We start from the raw sequence: 27,357 nt of genomic DNA, 5'->3' as shown, positions 1-27,357 counted from the left end.
GGCCCGGAGTTTGCCCCATCCCAGAGACCTCAAAGCGCCGTTAAAAGCGGGTCTCGGTGGCCAAAACCTTCCCTAGCCTTTTCTCCACTCGTGCCCCCTCCCCACCACAGGCCCTGGACAGACTCACATTTCTCAGACCACGTAGTGTCCACCACTTACACACACATACACCCCCACAACCCCCCCCCCGGGTCTGCTCCTGCCCCCAGCCAGGGCAGTGGGAGGTGGACCCGGCCCAGCCCGGCGGGAGCGTGGGGCGAGCAACTGCCTCACCAACTAGCCAAGGGTCAGGAGGGGTCGGGAGGCTCGGTCCAGCTCCTGCAGCATGGCGTCATGGCTAGGGCCCGGATCTGGGGGTCAGAAGGTCATGGGTTCTAATTCCGGTTCCACCATTTCTCTGCTCTGTGGCCTTTGGGCAAGTCGCTTAACTTCGTGCCTCAGTTACCTCATCTGTAAAATGGGGATTGACTGTGAATCCCACACGGGACAACGACTGAGTCCAACCCGATTTGATTGTATCCTCCCCAGCACTCAGTATAATGCCTGGCCCATAGTAAGGGCTTAAGAAATACCATTATTATTATTATTATTATTGTTACCCCGGGGGTGGAAGGGAAGAGGAAGAGGGAAAGGTGGAGGAGGGGCGGCTTGTCCACTTTCTCCGAATCCAGGCGCGGTGACCGCACCTTCCCCCTCCTCTGAACCCGCCCGGCGGCACCTGCTCCCACTCCAAGGCCGGCAGTGCGGGGAGACGGGGTCCCCAGACAGCCGGGCGGGGGTCGCGGGATCTCGGGGAGAGGGGACAGAGGGGCCCGGAGGAAGGAGGTGGCAGCGCAGCGGCCATAATCATAATGGTATTTGTTAGGCGCTTACCATTTGCCAAGCAAATAGCGCTGGGGTAGATACAAAGTAATCAGGTGGTCCCACGTGGGGCTCCCATTTTACAGATGAGGTAACTGAGGCACAGAGAAGTGGCTTACCCATGGTGACACATCAGACCCGTGGCGGACGCGGGATTAGAACCCACGACCTCTGACTCCCAAGCCGATGCTCTTGGGGGGGTGGCACGGGGTTGGAGGCCCAATAGGATCCTGCAGAGAACGCAGTATGGACCGCAGTGGTCAGCAGCACCTGCTCAGGCTCGCCCCTGCCCTGAGCCCTGGGGGGCTGCACTGGGCAGCTGCCTCAGCCCTTGCCCTTGTCCTGCCAGTCCTGACCCCCGTCCCCACCCCTGTCCTAGCCTCTATCTGCCCTTGTCCCCGTCCCTGCCCTCGGATTCGGCCCCGGCCCCCATCCCTGCCCTTTCTCAAACCCACCTCCATCTCTGTCCATGTTTTGCCCCGCCGGCTGACCTCCTCACGGCACAGGTGGCGGCGGGTCTTGGTCGAAACCAGAATTTTACTGTCTCAAAGAAAACTTTATAACTTATTTACAAAGATTTTTTTTCCGGATACAAAGCAATAAGTTAACATTCTCAATATAAAACTAAACTTTGACATATAGAACACTAAACACGGTTGATTTCAATTGATCACATCTTCGAAATTTCACAAATGTCAAGATTCCCATTTCACAAAGCATCATGTTTTACAGCCACACGAAACAGAACGGAAAGAAAGGGGCTAAATTTGTGCAACATGTTTACAGAACAATAATAATAATAATTAATAATACTATGTACAAAGATTCGATCCTGCACTCGAGAATGTGCATGTAGGTTTCGGGTTGGCATTATTCTGTGGTAAAGCCTCTGGAGGTCTGTGTTAAAGCTGCATTGTCTCACTTTGGAGCCAAGTGGAATATGATCGCTTCACCTCTCCGTTTCTTCCTTCCCACTGACGATCAGCCAACTTGGCCCTTTATTTTTCGTGGAGGGAAATCGGATTCTGCTTCTCGCCCAAGCAAAGCGCTCAAGCGCTCCTAGGATGAGGGAAAGCGGGTGGGCTCGGTTTCTTTCTCTCTCTCGCTTTTTTTTTGTCTTTTCGCTCTCTTTTTTTTTTTAAATAACACTGGGTATGTGAAAAATGCAAATCATTCGGACCCAACGTCTCCCCACCAGCAAAATATAAAAGTCATTGTAAAAGTTAAAAATCGCATCCCTTGTACTGTTAAGACTGTTTTCTTTTTCATTTGGAGTTAACTGTGCGTTTGAACAGTGAGCTTTGCAAGCTGGATAGAGTGACCATGTGTCTAGCATTCGGATAGTGGTATTTAAGTCAATTTCTTAATAAATAAAATTCCCTTCCCTCCCTCCTCCCCTACCTCCCTCTAATAAACTACACAGATGAATAGGCGAGGGCACAGGAGAATGTCCAAAAAAATTACAAGGTGGTGGTGAAGGGGGGAGGGGAGGAGATGTCCGCCCCCCGCCTCCTTTCCCCATTGCTATTCAAGAGGCCGTAGAAGTTGGGGGTAGCAAGCGAATGACCTACATTCGTCAGAGCACAGGGACAGAGAGAGACAAGAGACGAGACAGGACAGAGAAGACCATTTCTACAAACGTTTTTTGTTGTTGTTGGTTTTGGGGGGTTTTTTGTTGTTGTTTTTTATCGTCCCAACAAAGCTGAGGATTGGCTGGTCTCCCTGCTCCCAGGCTGTCCTCCGGATGATCTAATAGATGGCCCGAGGCAGCTCTCTCAGCTGTCAGCAACTTGGGAAGCAGCCCCGATTCACATCTGTGCCTGTTGTGTGTGCAGCATGTTCCAAGCAAGCCAAGGGGTCCCTATGGCTGGGGCCTGCGGGATGGAGGAGGAGTGATGGTGGTGGTGGTGGTGGTCCTCATCGTTTGCATCCTCTTCTTTCTCTTCCTTCCTTTTCCTTCTTCCCCTTCTCTGGTCCCAAGTGTTTCCTCATGGAGGTTGAGAAGTGTGTGTGTGTGTGTGTGGCGGGGGTGGAGGGGTGGGGGTAAACAAGTAGGAGGTGGAGGCCGGGAACGGACAGAACCGGGTTTTTGTAGATCACATGAGTTGAGGCTGCTGCATAGCTTCTTGGTGGGCTGAGGGGTACCACGACGTGTAGCTGGGGATGTAGGTGCCCGCGTTGCCCGTGGAGCTCTTACCCGAGGACGAGGTGGTGTTCCAGCCGGGAGGCACCGGAGGGGAGCTGGCCGACAGAGCTCGCCCGTTAGCCAAGGCGCTGCTCTCCAGGGCCGCCCCTCCTTGCTTCATCAGCTTCTTGAACTTGGACCGCTTGTTCTGGAACCAGATCTTGACCTGCGGAGATTAACCAACCGGCGTCACCTCGGGGGTCCTGCTGGGAAGGGAGGCTGGGCAACGGGCCATCTGGGGCCCGGGAGGAGAGATGGACCCGAGGCCCGGGGAAGGGAAGCGTGGGTGCCCTCAGGACCCAGGAGATCCGGCCCTGGGGAGGGGATGATGGCCGGGGGGGGTGGGGGGGACGGGGAGAAAGAGCCGGGCTGTGGCTGATGCGCCCAGACCCCGCGGCAAAAAACTTTGGGTAAGGAACCCTAGACTGGCACGGGCCGCCGGGTCGAGCCACCCGGTGCCCTGGGAGCGGGGCCCAGATCGACCGGGCACCCGGGAGGAAGCATCGAGGGCATCCGGAACTAGAAATGAGAACGGGTCCCCGCCTAGCTTCTCTCATCCGATGCCCACAGTCTACCCTGAAAATGCCCTCCACTTGGGATGAACGACAACATCACGACGATGGTGATGGAGATGAGATGACAATAACGCAACGATCATTATCATATCAAGAGCTGAAAAAGCCAGAAATGATCTCAGGGAAGGCATTTGCAGTCAGAGGCGGGTTCCCTCGGGGGCGGTTGGGTTCCCCGGGGAGGGGGTTTCTGCGGACCCCGAAATGCCCCCGCTGCGGCTCCGGCCCCGAGTTTCCTGCGTTTGACCCTGACCTCAGGTCTTCCCTGAATGCGGGATAGCAGGCAGATTTTTTTTAAATCCCCAATGAGGATCAGGGGAGTTTTCCTCCTTTCCTAGTATATGCACTCTGCAAGTGATGGGGAGGGGGCGAGAAAGAGCTTTTAATCCCCCCCCCCCAAGTTGGGGAGGAGGATAGGAGGAGGGAGAGGAGGAGCAGGGCGGTGGAGTTGCCGAGAGAAAGGCCGAGAGTGATTTGTAAAACGCTTCAAAGCCCCGAGGGATTAAATCCGTTTCTATTGTTCCAGTTGTTCGGCTTCGCGTGGCCTTAGAGCCGCAAACAAAACCTCACGATGAAATCCCGCCCCGGGCCTGACGCTCCCCACCATCCCGGGGACCCCGAGGCCGAGGACGAACGGGGAAGGGATGCAGAGACGGGGAGACAGAGGGACAGAGACCAAGGCAGGAAGAGATAGAGAGGGAGGAGAGATCCGGAAAGCGAGGAAAGGACAGAAGCGAGAAAGAGCATTCTTTAACGGAGGAGGGAAGAGGCAAGGAAGGAGGGGGCCGAGGAGAGGGGCTGCGTGGTAGGGGAGGGGGCTCTCCGCTGTACCTGTGTCTGCGTGAGTCCCAAAGAGGCTGCGAGCTCGGCTCTCTCCGGCAGAGCCAGGTACTGAGTCTGCTGGAACCTCCTGTTCAATGCCTGCAACTGCAAACTGGAATATATAGTCCTGGGTTTGCGAATTTTTTTCCCCTTCCCATTGAAACGAACTTCCCCTCCTTCTACCACGGTGCTTTTCTCCGAGTCTGCCCCTGGAATAACAGCAGAGAACAGGGGGGGCAATCATTAATAATGGGGGTGATGATGATGGTGATGATGATCATAATCACAAGGTTAATTAATAACAACAAGTGGCGATGAGGAGAGCGACAGCGGTAGCACAAGCGGTAACAAAGAGCGGCAGGTAAGGGCGGGGGGGGGATAAAGGAAGGAAAAAGAAAAAGTAAGGGACCAACAGCCACTAACCAAGGCCGGGGACGATTTCGGCAGATCAGGCTGCTTCTCAGCGAAAGTTTGCTATTTTCGCAGGCTGCAGTTTAGGTTTAATTACCCTTAATTGCATACATTGTTTATAGCGCTACGCAATAAATAATTGCCAAGACTAATACGTGCACATCTGGGTTGCTGTTCTCCAGCGGGGCATTGTGTGCTCAGTGTACTAAGCCGCCCAGAGGCTCAGCTGATTCGGGGAGTTGCGGGGTGGGGGTTTCTTTCTGGATTTAGTCCTTTGGGGATGAGTATATGACTTTTTAAAAAAATTTTCGCTATTATATAGAGTCACAGATGGATATCAGAAAACCTTCTCGTACCCTCTCTCCAACGCGACCCACCCACCCTCTCCACCTCTCTCCTCTCTCTCTCTCTCTCTCTCATTCTCTCTCCCTCTCCCCATCTCTCTTTCCTCACACCTCCTCCCCTCCCCTCCCTCCCTGTGGAAAGCCAAGTTCACATACCTGTCTCCTCTAACCGGGTCTGAGTCAGGCTGGAGCTGTTGGGGTAGGATTGCACTGAACTGATGTAGGGGTTAGACGAGTGGCTGCTGACAGAGTTGACATAGGGGTAGCCCAGCGGCCTGGAGAAAGACGAGGCTGTGCTGTAGGAGCTGTCGGGCTGCGAGTGGCCGGCAGAGTGTAAACAGTGCATGGAATAGTGTCCGTGGGACATGGGAGAAGGAGACATTTGCTGGCTGGGTGGACCAAACTCCATAAAGACAGCCTTGCCCGAAACGGGGCTGTTGAGGCTTTCTGGCATAGTAGTCATGGTCATTTCTTCTCGCTGGGTCTGGGTGTGGGTCTCTCTCTCTTTCTCTCTCTCTCTCTCTCCTCTGCTTCCCTTTTTGGGGTCTCTGTGTTTCTCAGGACAGGAAGGAACCCAATTTAAGCGGAACAGGGATTTTCACTTTCCATTCATAAGAAAATGGAGTTTGTCTCTTTGAAAAGTCTAAGCATGATGCTGCCGAGCTCCCCAAACTCGCCTCAAAGCTTTGACTCAGCCGAGGTCATGAATATTCATGAGCTTGCGGATCTGATTGGTCCGCCGTCTTGCATAATCGCCAGGGATTGGTCCGAGCTGCTTTGGCTCGGCTGGACTAGAGGGAGCGAGGCGAGCAGGACTCGGGAGAGACGCGTCCCCGCTCCCCTGTGTGTGATCATCTGCAATAGAGCAACGACCGGAGATCACAATGCTGCGGCGGCCGCCAACGCCGGCCGGGCTTGCGCCCCCTCCCGACCCCCCCCACCCCCACCCCCGACCCCCTCTCCCCGCAACCCCTCCCGCAAAACGCCCTCCTCCCGAGAAGCCAACCAGCGCCTCCGCCCCCTCCCCACTCCCCTCCTTTCCCACCCCGTGGCAGCCGGATCCTCCGGCCCGCCACCAGGCCGAGGCCCCGCACCCCAGGTCCCCGCACCGCCCCCCGCAACTCCCGCCCCCCGGGCCCAGTCCACTCACGCGTCCCTGGCCCCGCACTCCAGCACCCCCCAGGCTCTCGCACCCCAACACCCCCCGCACCCCTCAACCTCCCAGGCCCCGCACCTCAGACTCCACCACCCGCCACGTTCCCGCGCTCCAGGCCCCGCACCCCGTGCGGGGCAGCCGTGGCAGAACGCCGGGCTTTGGTTGAGCAGGACCGGCCGGGGCAGGAGCGCTGCCCGAGGACGACGCTCGTGTCCCGCGTCTCCCGGGCCGGCGGGGTCCCCTGGGGGGGGGGGGGGGGTCGGTCGGCCCCGCACAGACACGCACGCACTCACTCGGCCGCCGCTCGGCTCCTCACCAGGGACGGTTCGCATCTCTCCTCCGGCGGGCTGGGGCTGGGGCTGGTCTGACTGAGCGCCGCTCCCGGGAGCGAGGTGGACCCCGAGCTTCTCCTCCCAGGAAAAAGGCGGCTGCACCGCACCCCCTCCCGCCCGCCCCCTTCCCCAAGCCCCCCTCCCGCGACGCCGTCGCTCTGCGCTCCCCGCGCCCCTCTCTGTCTGTCTCTGCGCCTCTCTCCCTGTCTCTGTCTCGCTGACCCCCCCCGCCCCCCACCCCCTCCCGCAATTTCCTCTCCTCCCGCTCAGGCTGAAGCCTCAAATGGGGATCTCAACAACCGAACGGCCGACTCTGGCCGCGGTGTCTGTCCTTGTGCATGTGTGTGGGGGGGGGGGATAGTGTCCTCCTTTACCTCTTTAAAACCACACGAGGCTCCCCGGGGGTGGGATTGGGGTGGGGGTCTCCCGCATGCAGCAACATGCCCAACAACGCCTCCGCCTTGTGCCATAATCCCCCAACGCTCCCCTCCCCAGGTGGCTCCATTTAGGTGCCCGTGACCACCCCGGTTGGGGGGGTGGTCGCCCCCTTCCCCTTCCACCCGACAAAGCCCGGGGTCCGGGGCGAGCTGGGCCCGGTGTTGCGGGGAGCCGTGCGTGACCCCGTTTTAAGCGCCCCTCGGGCCACGTTTGAGGCCGCGGAGTATCCGGGCTGACAGCACGGGGCGGGAGCCCGCCAGCCCCACGGTGAATCCCAAATTACTTTGTTAGATAATTAGAAAGTGTTGATAATTATTTCTTTCATAATTTAGAGGTGCGACGGTAACAGGGAAATGAGCTTGTGAAAGTTCACACGTGCAGATGTATTAGTTACTGATTCATTTGATTAAATGCTAGTCTCAAGTGCTCTGATCCACAGCTGAAGGCGGCCCCATTAGCATAACACTGATGTTTAATTTTCATACGCATAATTAGCCATATATTTAACACTAATAGCAACATGCAGCCTTTCAGCATTAAACAGCCTGGGATGTGATCTGGCCTGGGCTGAACCTTCTCGGTTGCACCTAGCCTGTCTCGGGTGCGCAGTTATCACAGGACCAAATCTATATAATCAAGCACATTTTGGCAAAGAGCGAACACCAATAAAAATGAACATTCAAAACAAATTACATTGCTGATGTCGTTACAGATATTAGTGGAGGGGGGCTTCTCTCTTTTTTAACTTCTGCCGCAGCAGAGACTGAGAGCTGCTGACGGAATTTCCCTCAGAGAACGGCGCGATGCTGGGGGCAGAGATATGACGGGAAGCTGGGTTGGAGCAAAAAAACAAAAACAAAAGCAGAAAGGAAAAAAAAGCCCCAACCCCAAACAAAAATAACACACACATCCCAAACCAATAATGGGTTTGCCAACGTTTAAAAGATTTTTTTTCTTCTTTTTTTTTTTTTAGAAAATCTACGAACCACACTTCGAACTGTGATGCTTTTTTAGCAACAACAGCTAATGACTCTACAACCTGACAGCCCCCGGGCCTCTCAGCTCCTTGTGATTTAGTAGTTGGCTCCCGTGATTTTAATTGCTCGCTCCCAGCGCCCGTTCTGCATTCGTTTTTTGTTTTGGTTTTTTTTTTGGGTGCGATCGGTAAAGTTCATTTTCGTGACCCAGCCGCGGATGGGCGGCCGGACTCGCCGCTGGCAACCGGGTCTTCCCCCGCGGGCCTCTGCCTGAACCGTGGCCATGTAAGTGATCAGCCGGAGGGGATGCGGGGTTCGCAGGGGCCGGGGTCCCCTTCCCCCCCTCAATCGGGGACCCAGGTGGGCGGGAGGAAGGGGGGGATGGAGGAGGAGCGGGAGGGAGAAGAGGAGCCCCAGGAAAAGGACTGGCCGGAGGACAGCTGCCCGACCCAACGGTCTGTTGGGGAATTCTGTCTTGCCGGGAAGGCGCGGGGCTGGGAGTGGGAAGGGCGGGAAACGAATTCCCAACCGAAGGGGGGGTAGGTATTCTTAGCGATGAGTTAGTGACTTCCCCTCCTGCAGCCCATCGAAGGAGTGGAGGCGCCCAACGCCATTCGGCGTTAGCGTTTGCCCGGGTCGCGTCGGTCGAGACGGCGAGAACCAAACGCTTTTTTGGCCGTTGGCTATGTCTCAACGAGGAATAGACCGCCGGCCGGAAATCTTTCGATGGCTATGTCTTAACACTCAATCCTATCCATGTCCCAAGGACCGCCGTGGGAAAGAATGAGGGAATACATTCAGTGTATGGAGTTCTGAGCCCCGAGGGATGCCCGTTATAGACACTGGTGGGGCATATTTCGGTAGATGCGTGTGCACACGCTCACCCACGAAACGGTCTCGTTCGTTTGTTTTGATCATAAAATCAACTCTTGTTCCGATTCTCGACAGACTTAGGGGGGTTCGTCTGTCCCTTATACGCCCGAGAGGCATTGCCCCTCCTAGGGAATCTCACAGCTGCTCGAAAATAGCTGGATTTCCTAGACCCACTGAGGTGAAAACCACGAGGCGGGGAGAAACAGACATAGATCCTATTTCCTGTCACCCAGCGGTTCTCAAGTGCTGAACGCAACTTGCTTTGCCCTTCACTTGGAGAGCGGCGAGGCGTCCTCGGGGAAAGTTGCAATCGAATGGTGACGGTCTCCAGATAAATCATAATAATAGTATTTGTTAAGCTCTTACTATGTGCCAAGCACTGTTCTAAGCGCTGATGCGGTGTCAAACACAACCGCAAACCGATAGAGAGTTTTAGCGCTTAGCAGTTCAAGAAACAGAGGGGATGAAGGAAGAGATCTTTTCAACGTCCTTTCTGGTTTTAAGCTGGAAAGCCCAATCTATGTGAAATGTTTAGAGTGTCCAAGTGTGTTTCTTATGGAACCCAAGCGTGTTTATAGGGTTTTTTTTTTTTGTTTTTTACTTTAGTAGTAAGGATTCTAGTAGTCGGTAGTCTAATCAGGATTAGAAATGTGTACCGTAAATACCTCCACCTCGGTATAATTGCTGCACAAACAGCTTGTTACCACAGCAGTTGGTAAAATCCTGCAGTCCTAATAAAATTATTCTTGGATAAACCCCGAGTAAACAGATCCTAAAACAAGATGCCGAACTAATCGCTAGCAATCCGATTACGGTATTCTGCAAAGAGAAAATGTCCTCCGGGCACATCCCTCATAAAGCCCTAGTGGCCTGGCTCTCTCGGGATGCGGAGTGGTCCCTGGACAACAGTCCCCGGCGTCTGGCCCTATCCTGTTCTGGGTCCCTCTCCCAGCATCCGCGCCTCCAACTTGGCTTCATCCCTGTCCCAAATCCCTCATCCGCACCAGCTGGGAATCAGCCCACATCCCCCTAGCCGTGTACTGACCACGCGGGGCCGCGGGGGCTGGGAACACCAGCCCCACCCCCAGGTAGAGCCCAGGGGACCCCAGAAGTCCGGGTGCCCAGAGAAGCTTCCCTGCATCGACTCTCTCCCTCACCTCGCATCCCCCTCTTATTGGGGATGGGATTCGGGGTTTCCAAAGAGCCTGGTGCACCGGAACGCTAGGCCCTCCCGTATCTTGGGGTGGGGGCATCACCTTGGACACTGAAAAGGGTGACCTGCTTGGGACCAGCTGGGCTGCTTCCCAGCGGCCGTCCCCCCTACTCCCCAATTCATGTAAAGACAGAACAAAATCAACGTGCCTAATTCCCAATGACCCTGTTCCTTGCAAGGCCCAGGTGCAATCTCCCCTCCTCCCCCACAAATTTAGGGAGAGGAAGAGGTCTCGGGGTTGGGGAGGGGGCCTTGGGGCCAGGGGTGGCTTTCGCGGTTTTGCCCGGCACAGGTATCCCCAAAGGAGAGGAGCCATACAGAAAAGTTGCAGAGAAAAAGGGTTAGAGCTAAATTTTCAGCACTTAAGTCAAACTTACTGGGAAGGGCTCTCGTCCGCCCTCCTCCCCCTCCGGAGGAGCCCCTACTGGGGGGCCTGGACAGACCCAGGCCAAGCCGGGGTAAGGGGGGGCTTTGTTTTCTCGAGCTCCGGCCTGGCTCTATCCTGGGCCGGGGGTCGGGGGGGGGGGGGGGGGGGAAGGGGGCCATGCTCCCAAAGGTCCCAGGGGTGGGAGGAGGGTTGTGCCTCCACAGCCCCCAGGGAGGGTGGAGGGGGTTGTGCTCACAAGGCCTTGGGAGTGAGAAAGGGGGCTTTGCTCCCAAAGCCCTGGGGGTGATGGGGGCTTTGCTCCCTAAAGTCCTGGGGGGAGGGAGCGGATTGTATGGTGGTGGGGTCCCCGCTGAGACCCTGGGGACCGTGGAAGGGGTCAAGGACGAGTGTCTCACCTTTGAAAAGTCCAACAGCGGCCTCGGCGGCGGGAGCAGCTTCGGAACCACCGCCCTCAAAAGGCCCCGTTTGCTTTCCTCCCTCCGACCCCTCCGCAAACCCCCGGAAGTGAGGCTGGTCAAATGCCCCGGACACAGGACCCGACCCCCCGACCCGGCCCAGCCGCACCAGCCCAACGGGGCCCAAACGGCCAACAGGCCATCATTAGAAACAAGAGTTTATTCCATTTGGTGAGGGGATTACACCGAACACATAATCATGAAACAAGAAGCTCACCAGCTCCCTGGCCCTCGAGAATGGCCGGACCCACGCGGCCTGTTTCTGGCCCTGGTCTTGGTCCACGGTCTCCCTCAGGCGGGGGCGATCCTGGGTTAGTTTCCACGGAGGGAAATGACTCGGTGTGAGGAGTTAGGAGTGCCTCTTCTCTCCTGCGGCCCCAGTGGACCTCCCCAGTTTCCATTCACCTAAACTTTATTGCAGCTGGGAAAAGCGCAAAATTTGTTAGCTGTTGTTCAGCGTCAGCACCTGGCCAAAAGTTTGGTGGATTCGACCCCCTCCATTGGACCCAAATACTCTGCAAACTCGTGTGGGCTGGCAATGGCGCCTTGAACATCTTACGACCCTAATTCTCTCCCTTTCCTCGCCCTCCTCCTCCCTTTCCCCTATCACCGTCTAGAAAGCCCTTATTGGGATCCGGGAAAGGGAGGATTTCGGATTCCACCTTCACCCCCTGCACTCCTGCACGGAGTCTCTGCCACCATCAATCCATCTTTAGGTTCTTTGAAGGGCTTCCAAACTGGAGTTCTCTCTCCTTACGAAGAGCACAAACTCATTCATTCATTCAATCTTATTTATTAAACGCTCACTGTGTGCACAGCACTGTGTTAAGCGCTTGGGAAAGTACACTACAGCAATAAAAAGTGCTAATCCCTGCCCACAACGAGCTTGCAGTGGCGGGGGGGGGGGGCGGCGGGGGCGAGAGGTTAGAGCCTCTTCCCGTCGTTCACGAACCCCCAGGTTCACCTTTTAAGCTTCTTCTAACAGTTTTGTCAGGATCTCTGCTCCTTCTGATGTAATGACGATGGTATGTTCAAACTGGGCTGATCTGAAACACACACAATGGGACAGTTTTAGGGCGCAGCAGTCAAAGTCCGCGGTGCCCTGGGACTTGCCTGGACGGTCTGGCTGGCTGTCACAGGCCAAGTCCTCAAAGAGAAATATCATTTTTAAATCAAACAAAACACCTTTTATTGTCTGTTGAGACTGCTGTCCATTTATCCTCCAGAACTTTAAACCCCGAAGATCCCTCCGTGATGATTGGCTCTGAAAGAGGGAAAATATTTACTTCAGTGACCTCATCAAGATTCTTGTCAAACATAGTTTAGGCTCATTAGTAAAGGAAGAATAAAAAGGTTTATCCTCCATGTACTTCTCCACCTGTACATGTCATCTCCTAGTCTTTTAATTGCCGTTTTGTTGCTGCATTAAAGTACAAAATAAACAGTAGGAAAAGGAAACACTAAGGCGTTCAAACATAAATGAAGTTGCCCGATGCGTTTTTTGTAAAGGAGGGCATTTTAATCAAGGCTTAATTAAGACCCTGTGGATAACAAGTAGGAAAACACCAGTCCCTGTTATAAATATCAGTCATTTAAAAATATTTTAATTTTTTAAACATCCTCAAAATGTTCATTAATCAGTAAAATTACAATTTTCTTATTTCCCTCTAATTGCATCACCATTTAGTCACAGTTAGAAAAATGGTTCTTTCCATAGCCGTGTTTGATTGGTGTCTAACAGGTTGGGGTTTTTTTTTTCAGCGAAAGAATCCTGGCTCGTTTAGCTAGGATGTAATAAATCAGAAGCCAGTAACACTTGCTGACATAGAGCAAATGGCATAATCGTCACTAGCGATCTGGGTGTTACTCCTCACCCCCCAAACACCGAGCTAACAGAATCAGTCGTTGGGCGGCTGCAGTTCTAAAATGTGTTGATTCTCTGAATTCTGGAAGTCTGCAACAAAGGCATTATCTAATAAGGTGTTTTTTTTTAATGGATCTGAATTATTTCATTATGTAAATTTGCCTTCTTGCTCCTTCCCATCAATTCCCGGGGCAGCTTCACACCCCAGGCAGGGCTCAACGAGGGGCGGCCGGAGGACCTGGTGGGGCGGGGCGGGACAGGCCCACCTAAAGGTGGACAGGCCCGGGTCGGTCCGGTCCAACCCGACCCGGCTGTTCCAGCTCCCCGCCACTCACCTATGGTGAACGCCATCCCTTCTTCCATTAGCAAATCACTGTCATTCGCTACAAAAGAAAACAGAAGGCGAAAACCCCAAATTTAGAAGACAGATGCGTGAGCATGTCGCCTTAACTCAATCCGAGGCGAGGATGCGATGCTCCAGTGGTTTCCTTTTGTGGGGTGGAGGGGGTGATGGGGCTCCTCGGGTGAGGTCGCAGCCCCCCTCCACCCCCGCCCCCCCGCCCCCGGGGCGCCCCCTCCCACGGGAACAAGGCCAAACCGAGCCTGGCGCCCCCGGGGCGCTGCCAAGGACCGGCCCACGGGGGTGGCAGAAGAGGGTCCCACCACTAGCCCCACCAGGATGCCCTTCTTCCATCCTACCCCTCCCCCGGAGAGGCCGGGAGGTCGGGGGGCCGAGGGGGTGCGCGCAGAGGTGGGCGATAACCTACACCTCTCTCAAGAGGTATATGCTGCTAAATACATCAGCTGTCATCGCCGGGTGGGGAGTAATGAAGTTTAACCACAACAGCCAGCGGTTTGAAAAGGGGGCAGAGAAAGAAAAACAGAAAACAGTCATATAGGCATGCTGGGATATTGATGCACTTAAGTTTTGTTTTTATCCCTAACTTTTTGTAGACAAATATCCCCTCTGCCTTCCAGCCAAGCACCCTTCAGGAGAAGCCTCCAGGCGAGATAAACCGTATTTTAGGGCCGGGGAAAACTGCTGGGATCTCGTCCAGGGACATCACAATGTGCCGGTTCAGATTAACACCTTCTCCCCACCCCCTTTTTCTATCTCTCCCTACCAAAGTCAGAGGAAAATGGGTTGAAAGTAGGGAAAAGGTCGTTAGGAGTAGAACGACTCAATTACAACCCCGTAATTCCATTCAACAACAGCTTCCCCAAGTAAACTATCACTCACTTACCATGATGCCAAATTTCCGGGTGTCCATGGAAATAGGATCCAATTCCGTGCCCAACGAAATGAGGACAAACTTGCAAGCCATTCTGATATGTTATGCGGCTTTAAAAATTGCCAAACATGAAATGTTATTGTTTAAATGAGGGTGATCGTTTCAGATATCCACTAGTGTCACCCTAAGCCACTTCATAATCACATACACTGCAGTCTCAAAAATTGGAACTTGGTGCTGCTTGAAGCGAACCCGTAGAAACGTAGAAAGAAAATCCATGCATTTACACAGTGGGTCACTCCATTTAGAAAAGACCCATTTATTACAGTTCTAAACGAGACCTATTTTAAATAATAGATTGCCAAGTATTTTGTAGTTGTACATAATATTTATAACACATTATATATACACAAAACATAATTGAACACTATATCCGAAATCCATAATATTCATTTTGCAGGGCTGCTCAAAAGGACAGACCTCGTGGAAATATTTGCTTAAATAGTTAAATCGAGAAAAATACACATCAAGTAAATGTCTTCAATTCCCACCTGCTTGGTTCCTGGCTTCTCTTAGCTCTCTCCAAAGAATTAGGCAATTTTTAAAGAGACAGCTAAATCTGGGGCCATTCACCTTGACAATGTCTACATTCACATCATAATTTTGTGACCCTCTGGGAATTCCATCCAGAATTTACATCATTCACAAAATTAATAGAAATCCTCAATCAGAATACATAAATCCAATAATAGTAGTATGACTCTTAATGTTCTGAATACTTTATTCACTGAGATGAACAGAGATGGGTTCCTGCATGTATTTTGACTGCATTAAAAAAAAAGATCAAGTACAGCAAACAGACCAACCCAAAAAAATTCAAAGTAAAGGTTTGAAAAGCTGTATTTTTGAAATCAAACGGACATGCTTATTTCTGTGAATTCAGAAAGATAAGTACTTACAGACCTTCCATTAACTATTTACATTTACATGTTGATGAAGGGCTTTGTGACATAGTTTGGAACATTTACACCTTCATGCATCAAGGTACAAGGATTTCCAGGCACTACAATTACAGTCCTTTACAATGTCAGGGTCCTGAGATCCAAGTCAGAGTTTCCGAACAGACCCACATCACTTACTTAGTCTACCTTGCGAGCCCAGATTTTTAACTAACATCTTCATCAGCTTTTCACTGCAAAATCACCACCCCACATTTCCACTCTCATTTACTCTCACTTCCACCCTAGAGAAGGAGTGTGGCTAGTAGAAAGAGCATGGGCCTGGGAGTCAGAGGTTGTGGGTTCTAATCCCCTCTCGGCCACTTAGCTGTGTGATTTTGGGCAAGTCACAACTTCTCTGTGCCTCACTTGCCTCATCTGTAAAATGGAGATGTGAGCCCCACATGGGATAACCTAATTTACCTTGCATTTTACCCCAGCGCTTAGAACAGTAGTTGGCACTTAATAAGAGCATAACAAATACCATCATTATTAATATTTTCTGACTTGAGTACTCTGCTTTCTCAGATTGTGAACCCCCTCCCCACTGAGGGGCAGGGACCATATCTAATTCCCACTTGTATACTTTTTCCCAGCACTTGGTACAGTGCTCTGCACCCAATAGGTGTTTGATAATTACTCTTACTTTTATTACACCTTCAGCTATACTGGGAGCTCCTAAAAATCTTTCATGATGTCATCATTGTTAGAGAATCCCTTTACAATTCCCCTGGGTTTTCTTTCTCAGTCAACTACAGTTATGGAATAATTGAGATTACAGAAAGCACAATGCAGAACGAGAGCTAGGAATCAAAATTTGAGGTCCATATTTCACAAGCTTTGCCGAGTGCTCAAATGAATGCAATTCTGTTAACTAATTTTTACTGCTTGTAAGAATGCTTTGCAAAATGTAATAAATACAATGAAGAAGTTGAAGTATTACTCAGTAACAAACAAAACAGCTTAGGGAACAGAATAAGAGTATTCTAGAATGTTTTTCTAAAAGAACCTGACAGTCAAATGCTTTCCTTCAGTGTGTGGCATACAGAATTTCTTACTGCATTTTCCCCTTAAAAGTGAGTGGCAAGGAAACTAAAAAGTGTCAGTCCTACACTTTAATTCCTAAAAAGGGGACAAGAAGGAGTGAGGAGGGATCAATGTATGAAGTTTACTTGAAGTTAACTCCTTTATAATGCTCTCTCCTCTTCAGAAAGGACACTGGTAGCACCTGGTTGGCTGAAGACATTTCAAAGTCAATCCCCCTGCAATATCCTTAAACGCTTGGTTCTTCTTGCACTTCAAGCAATAAGAGTCACTTACGTATTCTGTATGGCTAGTGTACTAAAAGAGAACTGATATTTTACAAAGGGGTGGAAGGAGGAAAGAATACAAAGCAGCGTGGCTCAGTGAAAGAGCACGGGCTTTGGAGTCAGAGGTCATGAGTTCAAATCCCTGCTCCGCCACTTGTCAGCTGTGTGACGGTGGGCAAGTCACTTAACTTCTCTGTGCCTCATTTACCTCTCTGTAAAATGGGGATTAAGACTGTGAGCCCCACCTGGGACAACCTGATTCCCCTCGTCTACCCCAGCCCTTAGAATAGTGTTCTGCACATAGTAAGCGCTTAACAAATACCAACATTATTACAAATAAATTACTATTGCTGAATGACATGTGTTCCATTCCAGAGTTCTACTGGTAGAAACACATTTTGGATACTTGTTTTAATGAAATTTTACTTTGGAATTGTAGTTTGTCTTTACCTTTATTTATCTCCAGCGGTTGGAACAGTGCTTGACACATGGTAATCCCTTAATATAATAATAATAAAAAGCCAAGTGAGAGGAATCTCATTTGTGCTCACATTTGACTTTTTCTGTCTCTTCTATTATTTTGCGGTCTTAACAGAGAACAAGGTGATTGTCTTTGCTTTCAAGTTTGGAATTCTTGTTTCACTCAGTCAATTTAAGGGTCTTTAACAGTCAAGTTCCCTTGTCTGACACTGGAACGAATTCTGGCATGAGAAATCCAGAACTGTGCGCTCCACTTGACTCGTTTACCTTGAACAATGAAGACAGAAATGTTAATAATACTGAATTCTAACTGAAGTAAGTGCAGTAGCTCTCATGCACCAGAAGTGGCAGTGCCAAAACCAGCTTTACAAGGAAGCAATGTAGAAGCAGTTTGACTGCTGCCCTAGGCAGTGAAGGAACTAGTCCTGTGCATATTCGTGATGAGGGCTGCCTTTTTTTTTATTCTACTGAGAACTCTATCAGCACTAGCTGTTCAGTGGTTCCTAGCTCTAACTGAGGCAAAAAACAATACAAAACAAGAAACCAAAGGAAAAAAAGCCAAAAAAAAAAAAAGCTCCAGGAATACAGCCTCTCAGGAAGTATTTACCACTTGAATATTTGGAGCAAAAGTCCTCCTCAGGAAACTGAGCATATCCGTAATTTTGATACTTTTTATTCCTAAAACACATTCACAGCAAACGAGCAAGTGGTAGGTATGTAATAGGGTCCACAAACTTTTCTCATGTATTTTGTACTTATATAATAAAAGCCTCAATGTTTCTAGCTTTAAAAAATGCTCCTAAGAATTTAATTTCAAAAGCATTTTCTCCAGTTTAGTTTCCATCACTAATAGTTTAGATGCTCCTGATATGGGGTTAGAGGATTCAAAGAGGGGCCAGACCAATACATTTCTCTTGTTTGACCATTCTTTCAGGGACAAGGACATAATCTTCAAATTGGGAGAGAAGTTTTGTATTTTTGAATATAACTCACGTGCAAGAATGCTTATGGGAGATTTATTAGATTTATAACAAATAGATTTATTATGCTTGGGTAGCCCACCTGACCAAAAACCTGGTTATAATTTCCTCATTAAAATATTTATTTGGAATGGCTCAAAGTATCTGATTTGGTAAGTCACAGAATCTCCTTGCAAGCTTTTAAGATAGCTTTCTTTTCAGCAGGGCATTCTTGACTGAAGGAATCCACAAGTCCAGGGATTCCCTCTAATGACAAGTAATGTTTAAGTATAATTAGTAATATTTTTGAAAGCCAACAATTGTTTTTGAAAGAAAGGTACATTTTTGGTTTCAAACTGGAACACAAATTACTGTATTTTTCTTACAATAGTGCTGAACTTTTATTTGAGGCTGTTTCTGAAAAGCAGACATGATGGATTGAAATAAAAGATAATTTATTGCAATGCTTACTTTCAAGTGCAGAGAGCAGTGTAATTGTAATTTACAGTAGCTGTCAAGGAAAATCTATCACAGATGACATTAAAATGACTTATTTTGCCTCAGCCACTTATTGTTTAAATGTGCATAATCTGATAGAAACAGATTATTTTTTTAAAAATCTGCTTTATATTGTTCTAAATTAATATCAAAACATATACTTATGGGTTGAACATTTAAAAACCATTGATTGATACTTTCATCATGGCATTTACACCTCTAGTTTGAATTCTGTTTTCCTGAACCACAAAATATTTACCATGTTTGACTCTACATGTTTTCAATACCCCTTCACATATGCAAAGGTACAATTTAAATAGCAAAATTCTGAGGAAAATATTTAATAATGTTTTTGAGGAAATGGTTGTAGATTGTAAGAAAATGAAACCCTACCAAACAGTTGCTTCCTTCAAAAAGAGAAATTGGTTCATATATAGAGTCATTTTCAATGAAGAATTAGGAAGATCTAAGTCAGTAATCCTAGAGAGGTATCATGGACACCTCTCCACACAGAATTCCAACCAGAATTTCAAAGCCACTATCTCACCTAAAGCTAAAGTACTCCTAGTGGCTCTGTTTACTAGAATGTAACCGCTACTAAATGATCCTCAAAATGTTTTCTCAGGCCAACTCAAGGTAGGCATGAAATCAGTAGAGGGAGGATGCAGAAGATGTTGATTGCCTTAGAATAAACACTGTGACTGGGTTTCAAGAGGTTTTGTAAACCTCCAGACTGTTCCAAAGTCCTTCTTGCTTACAGGTGTTTATTTACAGGTGTGTGGGGTTTCATTAGCCTGAGATTTTTGTCTGCACATGAAAAGGCAAAAATAATAGCTGTCCAACAACAAATACTTCAACAAACCAGAAGGTGCATTTAACAGAGTCGGTGCCAGCTTACTCCCTAAATGGTATAGCTAAATAACCTAAACAATATAAAATACATATGCTGGGAAGAGTAAAGCAAAAAGTTCATGGCCTATTAATATTTTTTTTCATAGGTTTGGAAACCCAGTTGTTATGATGAATCTGGTTTTCAGGGACTCCGTGCCTGCATATTTTACTTTGGAGGAAAACTGACCTTTGTATTCAGAGAGCAAAAATCCAATGTCACTTTCAATTCTGCTCTTCTTTTTTATATAGCTAGAATTAATGTAGTGAATATGTAATGAAATGCATTATCCTGCATGGAGATTTATCAGATTTTCCAATTGAATGCCATGCTTTGCTAGGACTAGCTGGAGTTCACCTGCATGTTGGTGTGGCGTGTGGCTCTTTATTGTAAAGAGTTAAGTCGTACACAAAAAAAGAGAACAAAGGTCAGCACCCAGCCGCCACTTGAATGTGAGATTTTTCTTTTTATTCCCCTTGATGTATACTAGGCTCTGTGTTATTAGTCTTAATGATGGAAAATTGTAGTGTTGATACAAATCTTTTTTTCAAAGTAGTAGGCGGGAGCTCCATTTGTTAGTAAGTTTTTTTGTGACTAAAAGCCATGGACAGTACATTTATGTAGCAGTAAAAGGCCTAGATGCTCTTTCCATAGCAGAGCTAATTATTCCTACTGTGACCTTACTGATCTACCCTGTTCCTAGTACATCTCATCTGCACGCCTGTTCCTCTGTGTAGATGGTGTCAGAGAATATGAAAAACCCTATAATGAAACCATTTTCATGATGGAGAAAGGCTACTGGAGTTGCACTTGCTACAAAGAGGCTCAATTATATGAGTAATTGTGATAATTTTCTACATTCATAGCCTTCAATGGGGAAAAAAGAATGAGAGCCACAAAGGAAAATTACTTTAACAAGAAAGTACAGAGAGTAAAAATGGAAGAAGAGACAAAAAGGGGAAAAAAATAACCAGGAAAAAAAAAGTTTAAAAAATAGATCTGGAGGGAGGAATAGCAAGACAGGGAGAACAACAGAAATGCTCAAAAAGCCTATGTGCAGCTGTGCTGCACAATTAAATTGAATTTTTTTTCTGCAGTTGATGAATGTGACTACTGCAAATGTGCCTCTGTAGTTAGCTATCATTTGTTGTTCCGTGACAGGAAAAGGATAATTACCTCTCAGAGAGAATCAAAGGCTGACATGCCCTTTAGACACAGCCATGAATGCAGAGCTCGATAGAATGCTTGAATAAGAATCTAGTGTTCTATGCCCCCTTCTACTGAAGAATAAATTTTGTTAAAATGCAAGAGTACCACCAGTAAATTTGTTGAACCCTAGGTGTTCAAAAATATGAGGTGCATCTATCGACTCATCCCATTTGCAAAAATAAAACTGCATTTTGAATTCATTTCTATTATATTCATGGACAGTAAGATAGTGAGATATGCATTAAATTTCTTTTCCCAGTAGGGGTCTGATTCAACATTTCCTATGAAAGAACAGAAAGACACTATCCTTTTTTCCCAGGCTAGTTAGCCTATAATTTAAAACTGTCAAAAACACAATTTTGTACAAAGTCTTCAATAAAAGCTTCTCAGATATAACCCAAAGAGATTTTACTAAAGTTTGAATCAGAATCTGTTACAATATTTTTAAAGCCATAAATACATATAACAGCTATTTTACTGCTTTTTTCCCCCTTTAAGTATTGAAGGCTCGCAAAGAAAAAAGCACTGTCTTTTTGAGGTGACTAGCCTTCCATTTAAAAAAAACCACAATGTAGCTATTAGTTTATATTAATGAGGGGAGCACTTTAAAAAGTACCAGTGAAAATTACACTTTAATGATATAGCTATTTAAGAAAAAATAATGAAAAAGATCTAAAAATGCACAACATATTATAAAGCTATGGTTTTGCATCTAAAAAAAAAATCCAAACACATATACCCCAAAGTGGACTTGGACTATTTTTTTTAGAAATGAAAACAATAACCTCTTAAACAAAAGGACTGTCAAAAAGGGAGAGGAAGTATTTCCAGGCTCTCTACTTACCCTTCCTATGGGAAGGTAAGGATCTCCTGAGCTAATGCCTTCAGAATACAGGGACACATTTTGGCCATTCCTTTATAAAAACAGCCTCCCCCAGAGAACTGAAAATATATATATATATTTTTAAGATCACTTCATTAAGTTCTTTGCACAGCACAAGCAAACCTAAAACTCCAAAGCTAACTAACACTGAAGTAGGTTTTTAAACATCCTTGACTGTTTCCAAAGGTATCTCCGCTGACCCTGGTGTAACTCACTTTTAAAAAAGATCTTTCTTACCGAAGGAACAACATTACAGCTTGGCAGTTCACATACTGATATCAGACTGAAATGATGGTTTGAAATCATAAAACATGTCATCAGTTTTATACCAAACCACCAATAACCTTTGTCCCACTTGCCAACCCTCCCTTTACTTGTCACTATAAGACTTACCTGATTGTGTTTCCAATTACAGAGAAGGGAGCCCCTGCTCTGCAAGCTGCAATTGCTTCATCTCTACATCTCCTGGCAACCTCCACTAACTTTTTACCATATTTATCCACATTGCCCACCAAGAATGTTTCAGAAGTGTCTCCGTGGTAGCCATTGTAATACACCTAAGCACAAGCACAGATTTGGAAAAAATTTCTATTTCTAAATCCAGGGACAAGCCATTTTCATAATACAGTTTGACCTATGAAGGAATTTATTCTATGTTTAACAAATTCCTGTGTGTTTTTTCCCAGCCACAAAAGTTTACCTGCAAAAAAATGGGCATGGGAATGTTGGAACCCATCAGAAATGCAAAAAATGTAATTGCAACAGAGTCACTGCAAAGTAGAACAATCAGGAAGTGACTAGCATTGCACCCAATCTCAACATACTGATTAGTTTAGTGCTGCTATTTCAACATTTTGATCTCTTAAATTCATTTTTTTGGAGTAAGACAAAAATTTGTTGAGTACATTCTCCAATTGCATCTAGCCAACACCATGTGCAAACTTACTGACCATTACAGGGCAGAAAAGATGACCCAAATTCACCACATAGAGGCTTAGAAAACCAGGAAACATTTAACATGGTGGAAATAATTTCTTCAATGTAATTAGGGTTTACTATGTCTTCCATTTACTAATTCTACATTTTGAAAGTGAATATATTACAGTCAGAAGAAATAAGACAGACATGTCAGTACCGAAACAAGCAGCAGGGGAATTTAATTTCAAGATGTAGGCCAGCCCTATAGAAGGAGGAATGATTAAGAATTACAATATAGTGCTGATCTAGTAAACCACAAAGCTTAGAGTTTGACAGTTCCTTTTTTAACATTTTGAAAGATTTAACTACATTTCCTTATATTCTAACTGCAAAATTAATAAAGCTGTTTGTGAAAGATGCATTTTTTAATACTTCATTGTCCAGAATTCTGATTTAACAGTTTGGAAGACAATCATTGATAAAATCCAATACATATCTGCACACATAATATTCTAGAATGTTTACTATGCAACTATATTGTTACTTCCATAATCATTGTTTTCATCAGCAAACTATCCTAGTTTTGCACTCTAAAAGTGGCCTTTTTGTTCTGAAGATCAATTAACAATTGAGAAAAAGAGCCCGTGTTTTCTTTTCAGACACACAAGAAGTGAATAATTACCAAACACAATGTTTATTTTCATGGAACGAGGAATAGAATCAGAGAATTGCATCTTGCTAACAGGTACTAGATTACTGCAAAATCTTGGACACTACACAACATTCATTTTATTTTGTGTTTTTTTACAAATCATGAAAAAAAGGACACTAAAAAATCCTCCTGCACTGTTAATAAAAGTTATTTTGAAAATTTAGCAAAAGAAGGGGTAATCCTTCTACGAAGACAAATCCAACAGAATCCTGGTTCTTGTACAAGTAGTTCAGATTTCATTTAAGGTGGTTGGAAAAGTAAATGAATCTTAAATTAGGTGATGCCTGAAGGAAGCAAATAATTGAAGAACAAATCTTTGTTTCAAGTGTATGTTATGAAACACCTGCTTCTGAATAGTTTGATTTGGTTAAACATGGTGAAACCAGAACTGTATCACAATAAACTGATAGCATGGCACTAAGGTTTAAATGACTTATGCAGAACATAAACATCTTTTGTAAGGATTGTAACCCTAATAGTACTTTGTGTATCACCCTGCTCAACCAAACTAGCAATAAAGACATCAGAATCCAAAAAAGTCTGCTTGATTTTTCCTCAAAATGCAATTTTTCTGTGCTGTTTCTCTCAAATTATTACCTCCACTAAATACTTTATTAGGTCTTTGCCCTACACTTTAAAAGAACCAATTAGCCAGAAATGATTTCTGGAAAAAAAAAATCACCCTTTGAGCAAAGTGAGCTACAAAAGCAGAGTTAATACTAGTCTGGGAATGTTAAAACGCTAACAGAATTACACCGGGTTCTGAGTCTACTCAATTTGGGGTTCTTGTGTTACGTTGCTTAGCCTAGTTAAAAGTAGAACAATTAAATAGTTGGTAAAAAGCCAAGTCCTTGTCCATTTCACACTCTGCCTATAAATCTAGGGTTCAAGGCTCTTATACCAGAAATGGAATATAACACTACCTTCAGATATTTTAATAAATGTAGGAAAAACTGCTAGCAAAAGAGTTGCTGTCCAAATAGACTGACATACACAGGCCAATGTAGCCTCTAATGACAGAGTAAGATAATGACAGGCCCCACTCAAAATCAGCAGGAAGAGGAAGATCAATCTTGGCAGAGTGAAGGAAAAATGCTGGCTTTCTTCATGTTAGCTCATCTCATACATATCTATCTTCAGCAGCTGCCCAGTACCGTGGTGTTCTGCATTAACTACACAGTGGATCAATAACAATTACACCTTCTCAAAAACATGACACATAGCAGGATTGGGTTGACATTTCACTTAGGCCAACATTGATCTCAGTGCATCTGATTCCAGCCCTAAATTCAAGTCAGGCCTGGGTCTAGTTGGAATAAACACAGAGTTAAAAACAAAAAAGGAAACCAGCTGCTTGCGCCCAGGCTTAGAAGTAAACAGCTCATACATCTGTACATTCCACATTTTCAATCTACTCCTCTTCCTGTTGCTACTAGCAATTCTTAAGTTGATCAAAGACTATTTTTTATGTGATTTACTCACCGTGACATCAATGTTGATAATATCTCCATCCTGAAGAGGTCGACTGAAACATAAACAGAAAAAAAAATAACGGTGATAGACAGGACTCAATAAAAGGTAATATCAAAACAAACACATAATGACTAGCACCACCCAAACCAGTGAACTAAAAAAATAATCTGGGGGAAAAATGTAATAAACATTGTATTTTTCAGCTCATTCTCCCTAGAACAAGTGCAATTATACACAGTTTTATGAAAAATGCCCAAATCAATTGTTTGAAAACAGACTACTCTTATCAGATATTTTTCTTGGGTGGCATTATGCTTCTTTGCTAAATGCCAAGATTACTGCTTCAGTGCATAAATTCTGATTTTCTCACAATTTCTACGGGCTGAAAAAATATAATATTTAGCATACAATCTCATTTCTGGACCATATGCTTTATTAAAAGACATTATATTACATTACACTGATGGATAGAAGTGTTTTGTCAAGTTAATACTTCAGTATTATCGTGAGATCAGCCCTTTTTACCACAGGCATCTGCAGTAGGCGTGTGGGTAACAATTAAACTACAGAGTCTTTCAACATATGTTACATAGCTTAGTTTCATGTTTTAGTTTTCAATGGAACAATACATGATATTAAGAGATAAATACCTGTCAGGAATACCATGACATAGCACGTTGTTTACAGAGGTACAAACAGATTTTGGAAAACCTCCATAGCCTAGAGGTGAGGGATAGGCATTATGTGTGATTATTTCCTGGTGAACAAGAGAATCTATCTCTTCAGTTGTCATGCCAACCTAAAATATTAAATAAAAAAAATTTATGCTGAGACAGTTGGAGACAATTCTCCTATTTATTATTACTGTAGCAATAACACTTAAATGAAGCCCAAATTACAAAATACCACAAATCTATGGACTAACACTGCATTACTTTTAGTATTTTTTAATTCAGAGATCTTCTAAATTTTATATTTTGGTTTTCAAGTAGGGAAATGGAAATCCCTAATTTTGGGATTCTGACTGATTGTTCTTTTACTTACTCTTAAATAGTTAGTACCAAAGTATTCAAATGTGCAACTTGGGGGTACAGTTTAGAAGGTTTGAAAGCTAGGTCTACCCTCATTCCAGTGAAATATTAAATCAGGTTTGTATAAATTATATACAGATTGCAGATGGTCATTTTTGGAAATAAACAGAACTCTGATGAGCTCACAATACTGTTTGCCCTTGTGATTTCTTTCTCCACATTGCTTTTCAGGCCATTCCTTCAGTCCTGCTATTGGGCTTCCATATTTAATCAATCAAATCAGCCAATGATATTTGCCAAATACTTTCTGTGGACACAACACTACCAAGTGCTTAGGAGAGTACAGTACAGCAGACATGTTCCCTGCCCACAAGGAGCTTACAGTCTAGGAGGGGGAGATGGACTGCGGTAGTGGAAAAACATCTGCAAGTCCAACTCATCTCCTACCTTGCATTAGAAAAATGGGATCAGGACATGGGATCTATTGTTAGCACAATTTTAATCTTCTGCTGACCAATTACATTAATATTTATGTCAGAAGATTTGTTAAGTTTTCTTTGCCTGGAGAGTATTTTCTCATCTGCAAGTTTACTACCCTGCACCCTTATGGTTCACATTTAGCAATCAATCACTCACTCAGTAGTATTTATTGACTGCTTACTCTAAGTACAGTACTGTACTAAGCAATTGGGAGAGAAGAGAGTTAGTAAACTTGATCCCTGCCCTCAGGTATGGGGAATTGACTACTTCCATTCTGAATAAAAAAGTCATGTGAGGATCAGTGCAGTTGGTTAAATGCAGATAATTTTATGAGAATAATTACTAACTAAACTGTGGTATTTGTTAAGCACTTACTACGTGCCAAGGACTGTACCATGAGCTGGGGTAGATACAAGATAGTCAGGTCCCACATGGGGCTCACAGTCTGAGTAGGAGGGAGAACAGGTATTGAATCCCCATTTTGCAGATGAGGGAAATGAAGCACAGAGAAATTAAGTGACTTGCCCAAGGTCACAGAGCAGACAACTGGCCGAAGAATCTAGGTCCTTGGACTCCCAAGCCTGCACTCTTTCCACTAGGCCATGGTGCTTCTCTTAGACCACGCTGCTTATATGAGTGTTCTTCTCAGAAGAAGAAATTTGAAAAAGATTGCAAAACAAAGATATAACAAGCCAGTACTTCAAATATACCCAGAAAACAGAAACTAGGGAATAGAGGATTGAGGAACCTAAGGCTGAACAATTGTGTTGTGGAGCAATCTGGCCAGCATGAATTCAGATCACAACCTCTCCAGCTCTTGAACTTGGGGAACTAGACTTTGGGACACAGAGTAAAAGGATCAAACACTATCTTCCGGGCAGTATTACAACTAATGAAATCCCTTTCTGCCATAAGCTCCCCTCCCACAAATACATTCCGCTTCCAACACACTGAAACCAAAACAAGTTGAGTTAAATTAGAAGAATTAAAAAAACAAAGAAAATCCTTGAAAACATAGTAACCATGTAAGTCATCTCGAGGCCTCGTGTGGCTTCTCTACCTTTAAACTCTTTCCAGCTAGGAGGAGGACATGTCGGGCCAGCTGACAAGCCCGACGAAGCCCTTGAATCTGATCTTCATTCTTAACTTCTATGCTGTCTCCCCAGTCTGGTACAATGCCTGTCGTCACATAGTCTGGCTTCTTTATGTGCTTGGAGAAAAAGGGTTGAAAATGAAGATCAGAAAACTGAGCATGACAATGGGATCATTTTCTCAGATACAGCCTCTTGCTTCATGGCATTTTGCCCTTCCTGTCGCAGCACCGACCTCCTTAAGCCAGCAGAACAAACCCTCAAGGCTGCCTCAGTATTTCTTCCCCTGCCCTTTTGAACTTA

The 27,357-nt window shown here is 46.1% G+C and overlaps 2 protein-coding genes across 4 annotated transcripts; both read right to left on the bottom strand.

Moving 5' to 3' along the window:
* Nucleotides 1-1,378: 1,378 nt before the first annotated feature.
* DLX1 (distal-less homeobox 1) lies at nt 1,379-6,736 on the bottom strand. Of its 3 annotated transcripts, none has more exons than XM_029072577.2 (4): nt 6,645-6,736; nt 5,352-6,050; nt 4,450-4,649; nt 1,379-3,212 (listed from the first exon to the last, which is right to left on the bottom strand). In XM_029072577.2, exons 2-4 carry the CDS (start codon nt 5,662-5,664, stop codon nt 2,958-2,960), a joined length of 768 nt encoding a protein of 255 aa, XP_028928410.1. In that variant the 5' UTR covers nt 5,665-6,050; nt 6,645-6,736; the 3' UTR covers nt 1,379-2,957. The 3 variants fall into 3 exon arrangements, with proteins under 3 accessions (XP_028928410.1, XP_028928409.1, XP_039769091.1); XM_029072576.2 differs by having other exon boundaries at nt 6,668-6,734; XM_039913157.1 differs by lacking the exon at nt 4,450-4,649 and having other exon boundaries at nt 3,039-3,212.
* A 5,145-nt stretch (nt 6,737-11,881) lies between these two features.
* METAP1D (methionyl aminopeptidase type 1D, mitochondrial) lies at nt 11,882-27,147 on the bottom strand. The gene is made up of 8 exons (XM_029072579.2): nt 27,024-27,147; nt 25,103-25,251; nt 24,462-24,504; nt 21,743-21,906; nt 14,136-14,233; nt 13,227-13,274; nt 12,213-12,291; nt 11,882-12,073 (listed from the first exon to the last, which is right to left on the bottom strand). Exons 2-8 carry the CDS (start codon nt 25,243-25,245, stop codon nt 11,995-11,997), a joined length of 654 nt encoding a protein of 217 aa, XP_028928412.1. The 5' UTR covers nt 25,246-25,251; nt 27,024-27,147; the 3' UTR covers nt 11,882-11,994.
* Nucleotides 27,148-27,357: the final 210 nt, after the last annotated feature.

This window comes from Ornithorhynchus anatinus, chromosome 9, assembly GCF_004115215.2.
Source record: "Ornithorhynchus anatinus isolate Pmale09 chromosome 9, mOrnAna1.pri.v4, whole genome shotgun sequence".
NCBI classification, from domain to species: Eukaryota; Metazoa; Chordata; class Mammalia; order Monotremata; family Ornithorhynchidae; genus Ornithorhynchus; species Ornithorhynchus anatinus.
Note: the sequence above shows the minus strand (reverse complement) of the source record. Positions and strands in the feature narration are given on the sequence as shown.

What these genes read in the sequence shown, in the direction of transcription:
- DLX1 (XM_029072577.2), bottom strand. Translation starts at nt 5,664, where the DNA reads ATGACCATGACTACTATGCCAGAAAGCCTCAACAGCCCCGTTTCGGGC. An exon ending in GACCCGGTTAGAGGAGACAG is followed by an intron (nt 4,650 to 5,351) that starts GTATGTGAACTT and finishes CTGTTATTCCAG; the next exon opens with GGGCAGACTCGGAGAAAAGC. An exon ending in TGGGACTCACGCAGACACAG is followed by an intron (nt 3,213 to 4,449) that starts GTACAGCGGAGA and finishes TAATCTCCGCAG; the next exon opens with GTCAAGATCTGGTTCCAGAA.
- METAP1D (XM_029072579.2), bottom strand. Translation starts at nt 25,245, where the DNA reads ATGACAACTGAAGAGATAGATTCTCTTGTTCACCAGGAAATAATCACA. An exon ending in AGGGATGGCGTTCACCATAG is followed by an intron (nt 12,292 to 13,226) that starts GTGAGTGGCGGG and finishes TCCCTCTTTCAG; the next exon opens with AGCCAATCATCACGGAGGGA. An exon ending in GTCTCAACAGACAATAAAAG is followed by an intron (nt 12,074 to 12,212) that starts GTGTTTTGTTTG and finishes TGTGTGTTTCAG; the next exon opens with ATCAGCCCAGTTTGAACATA.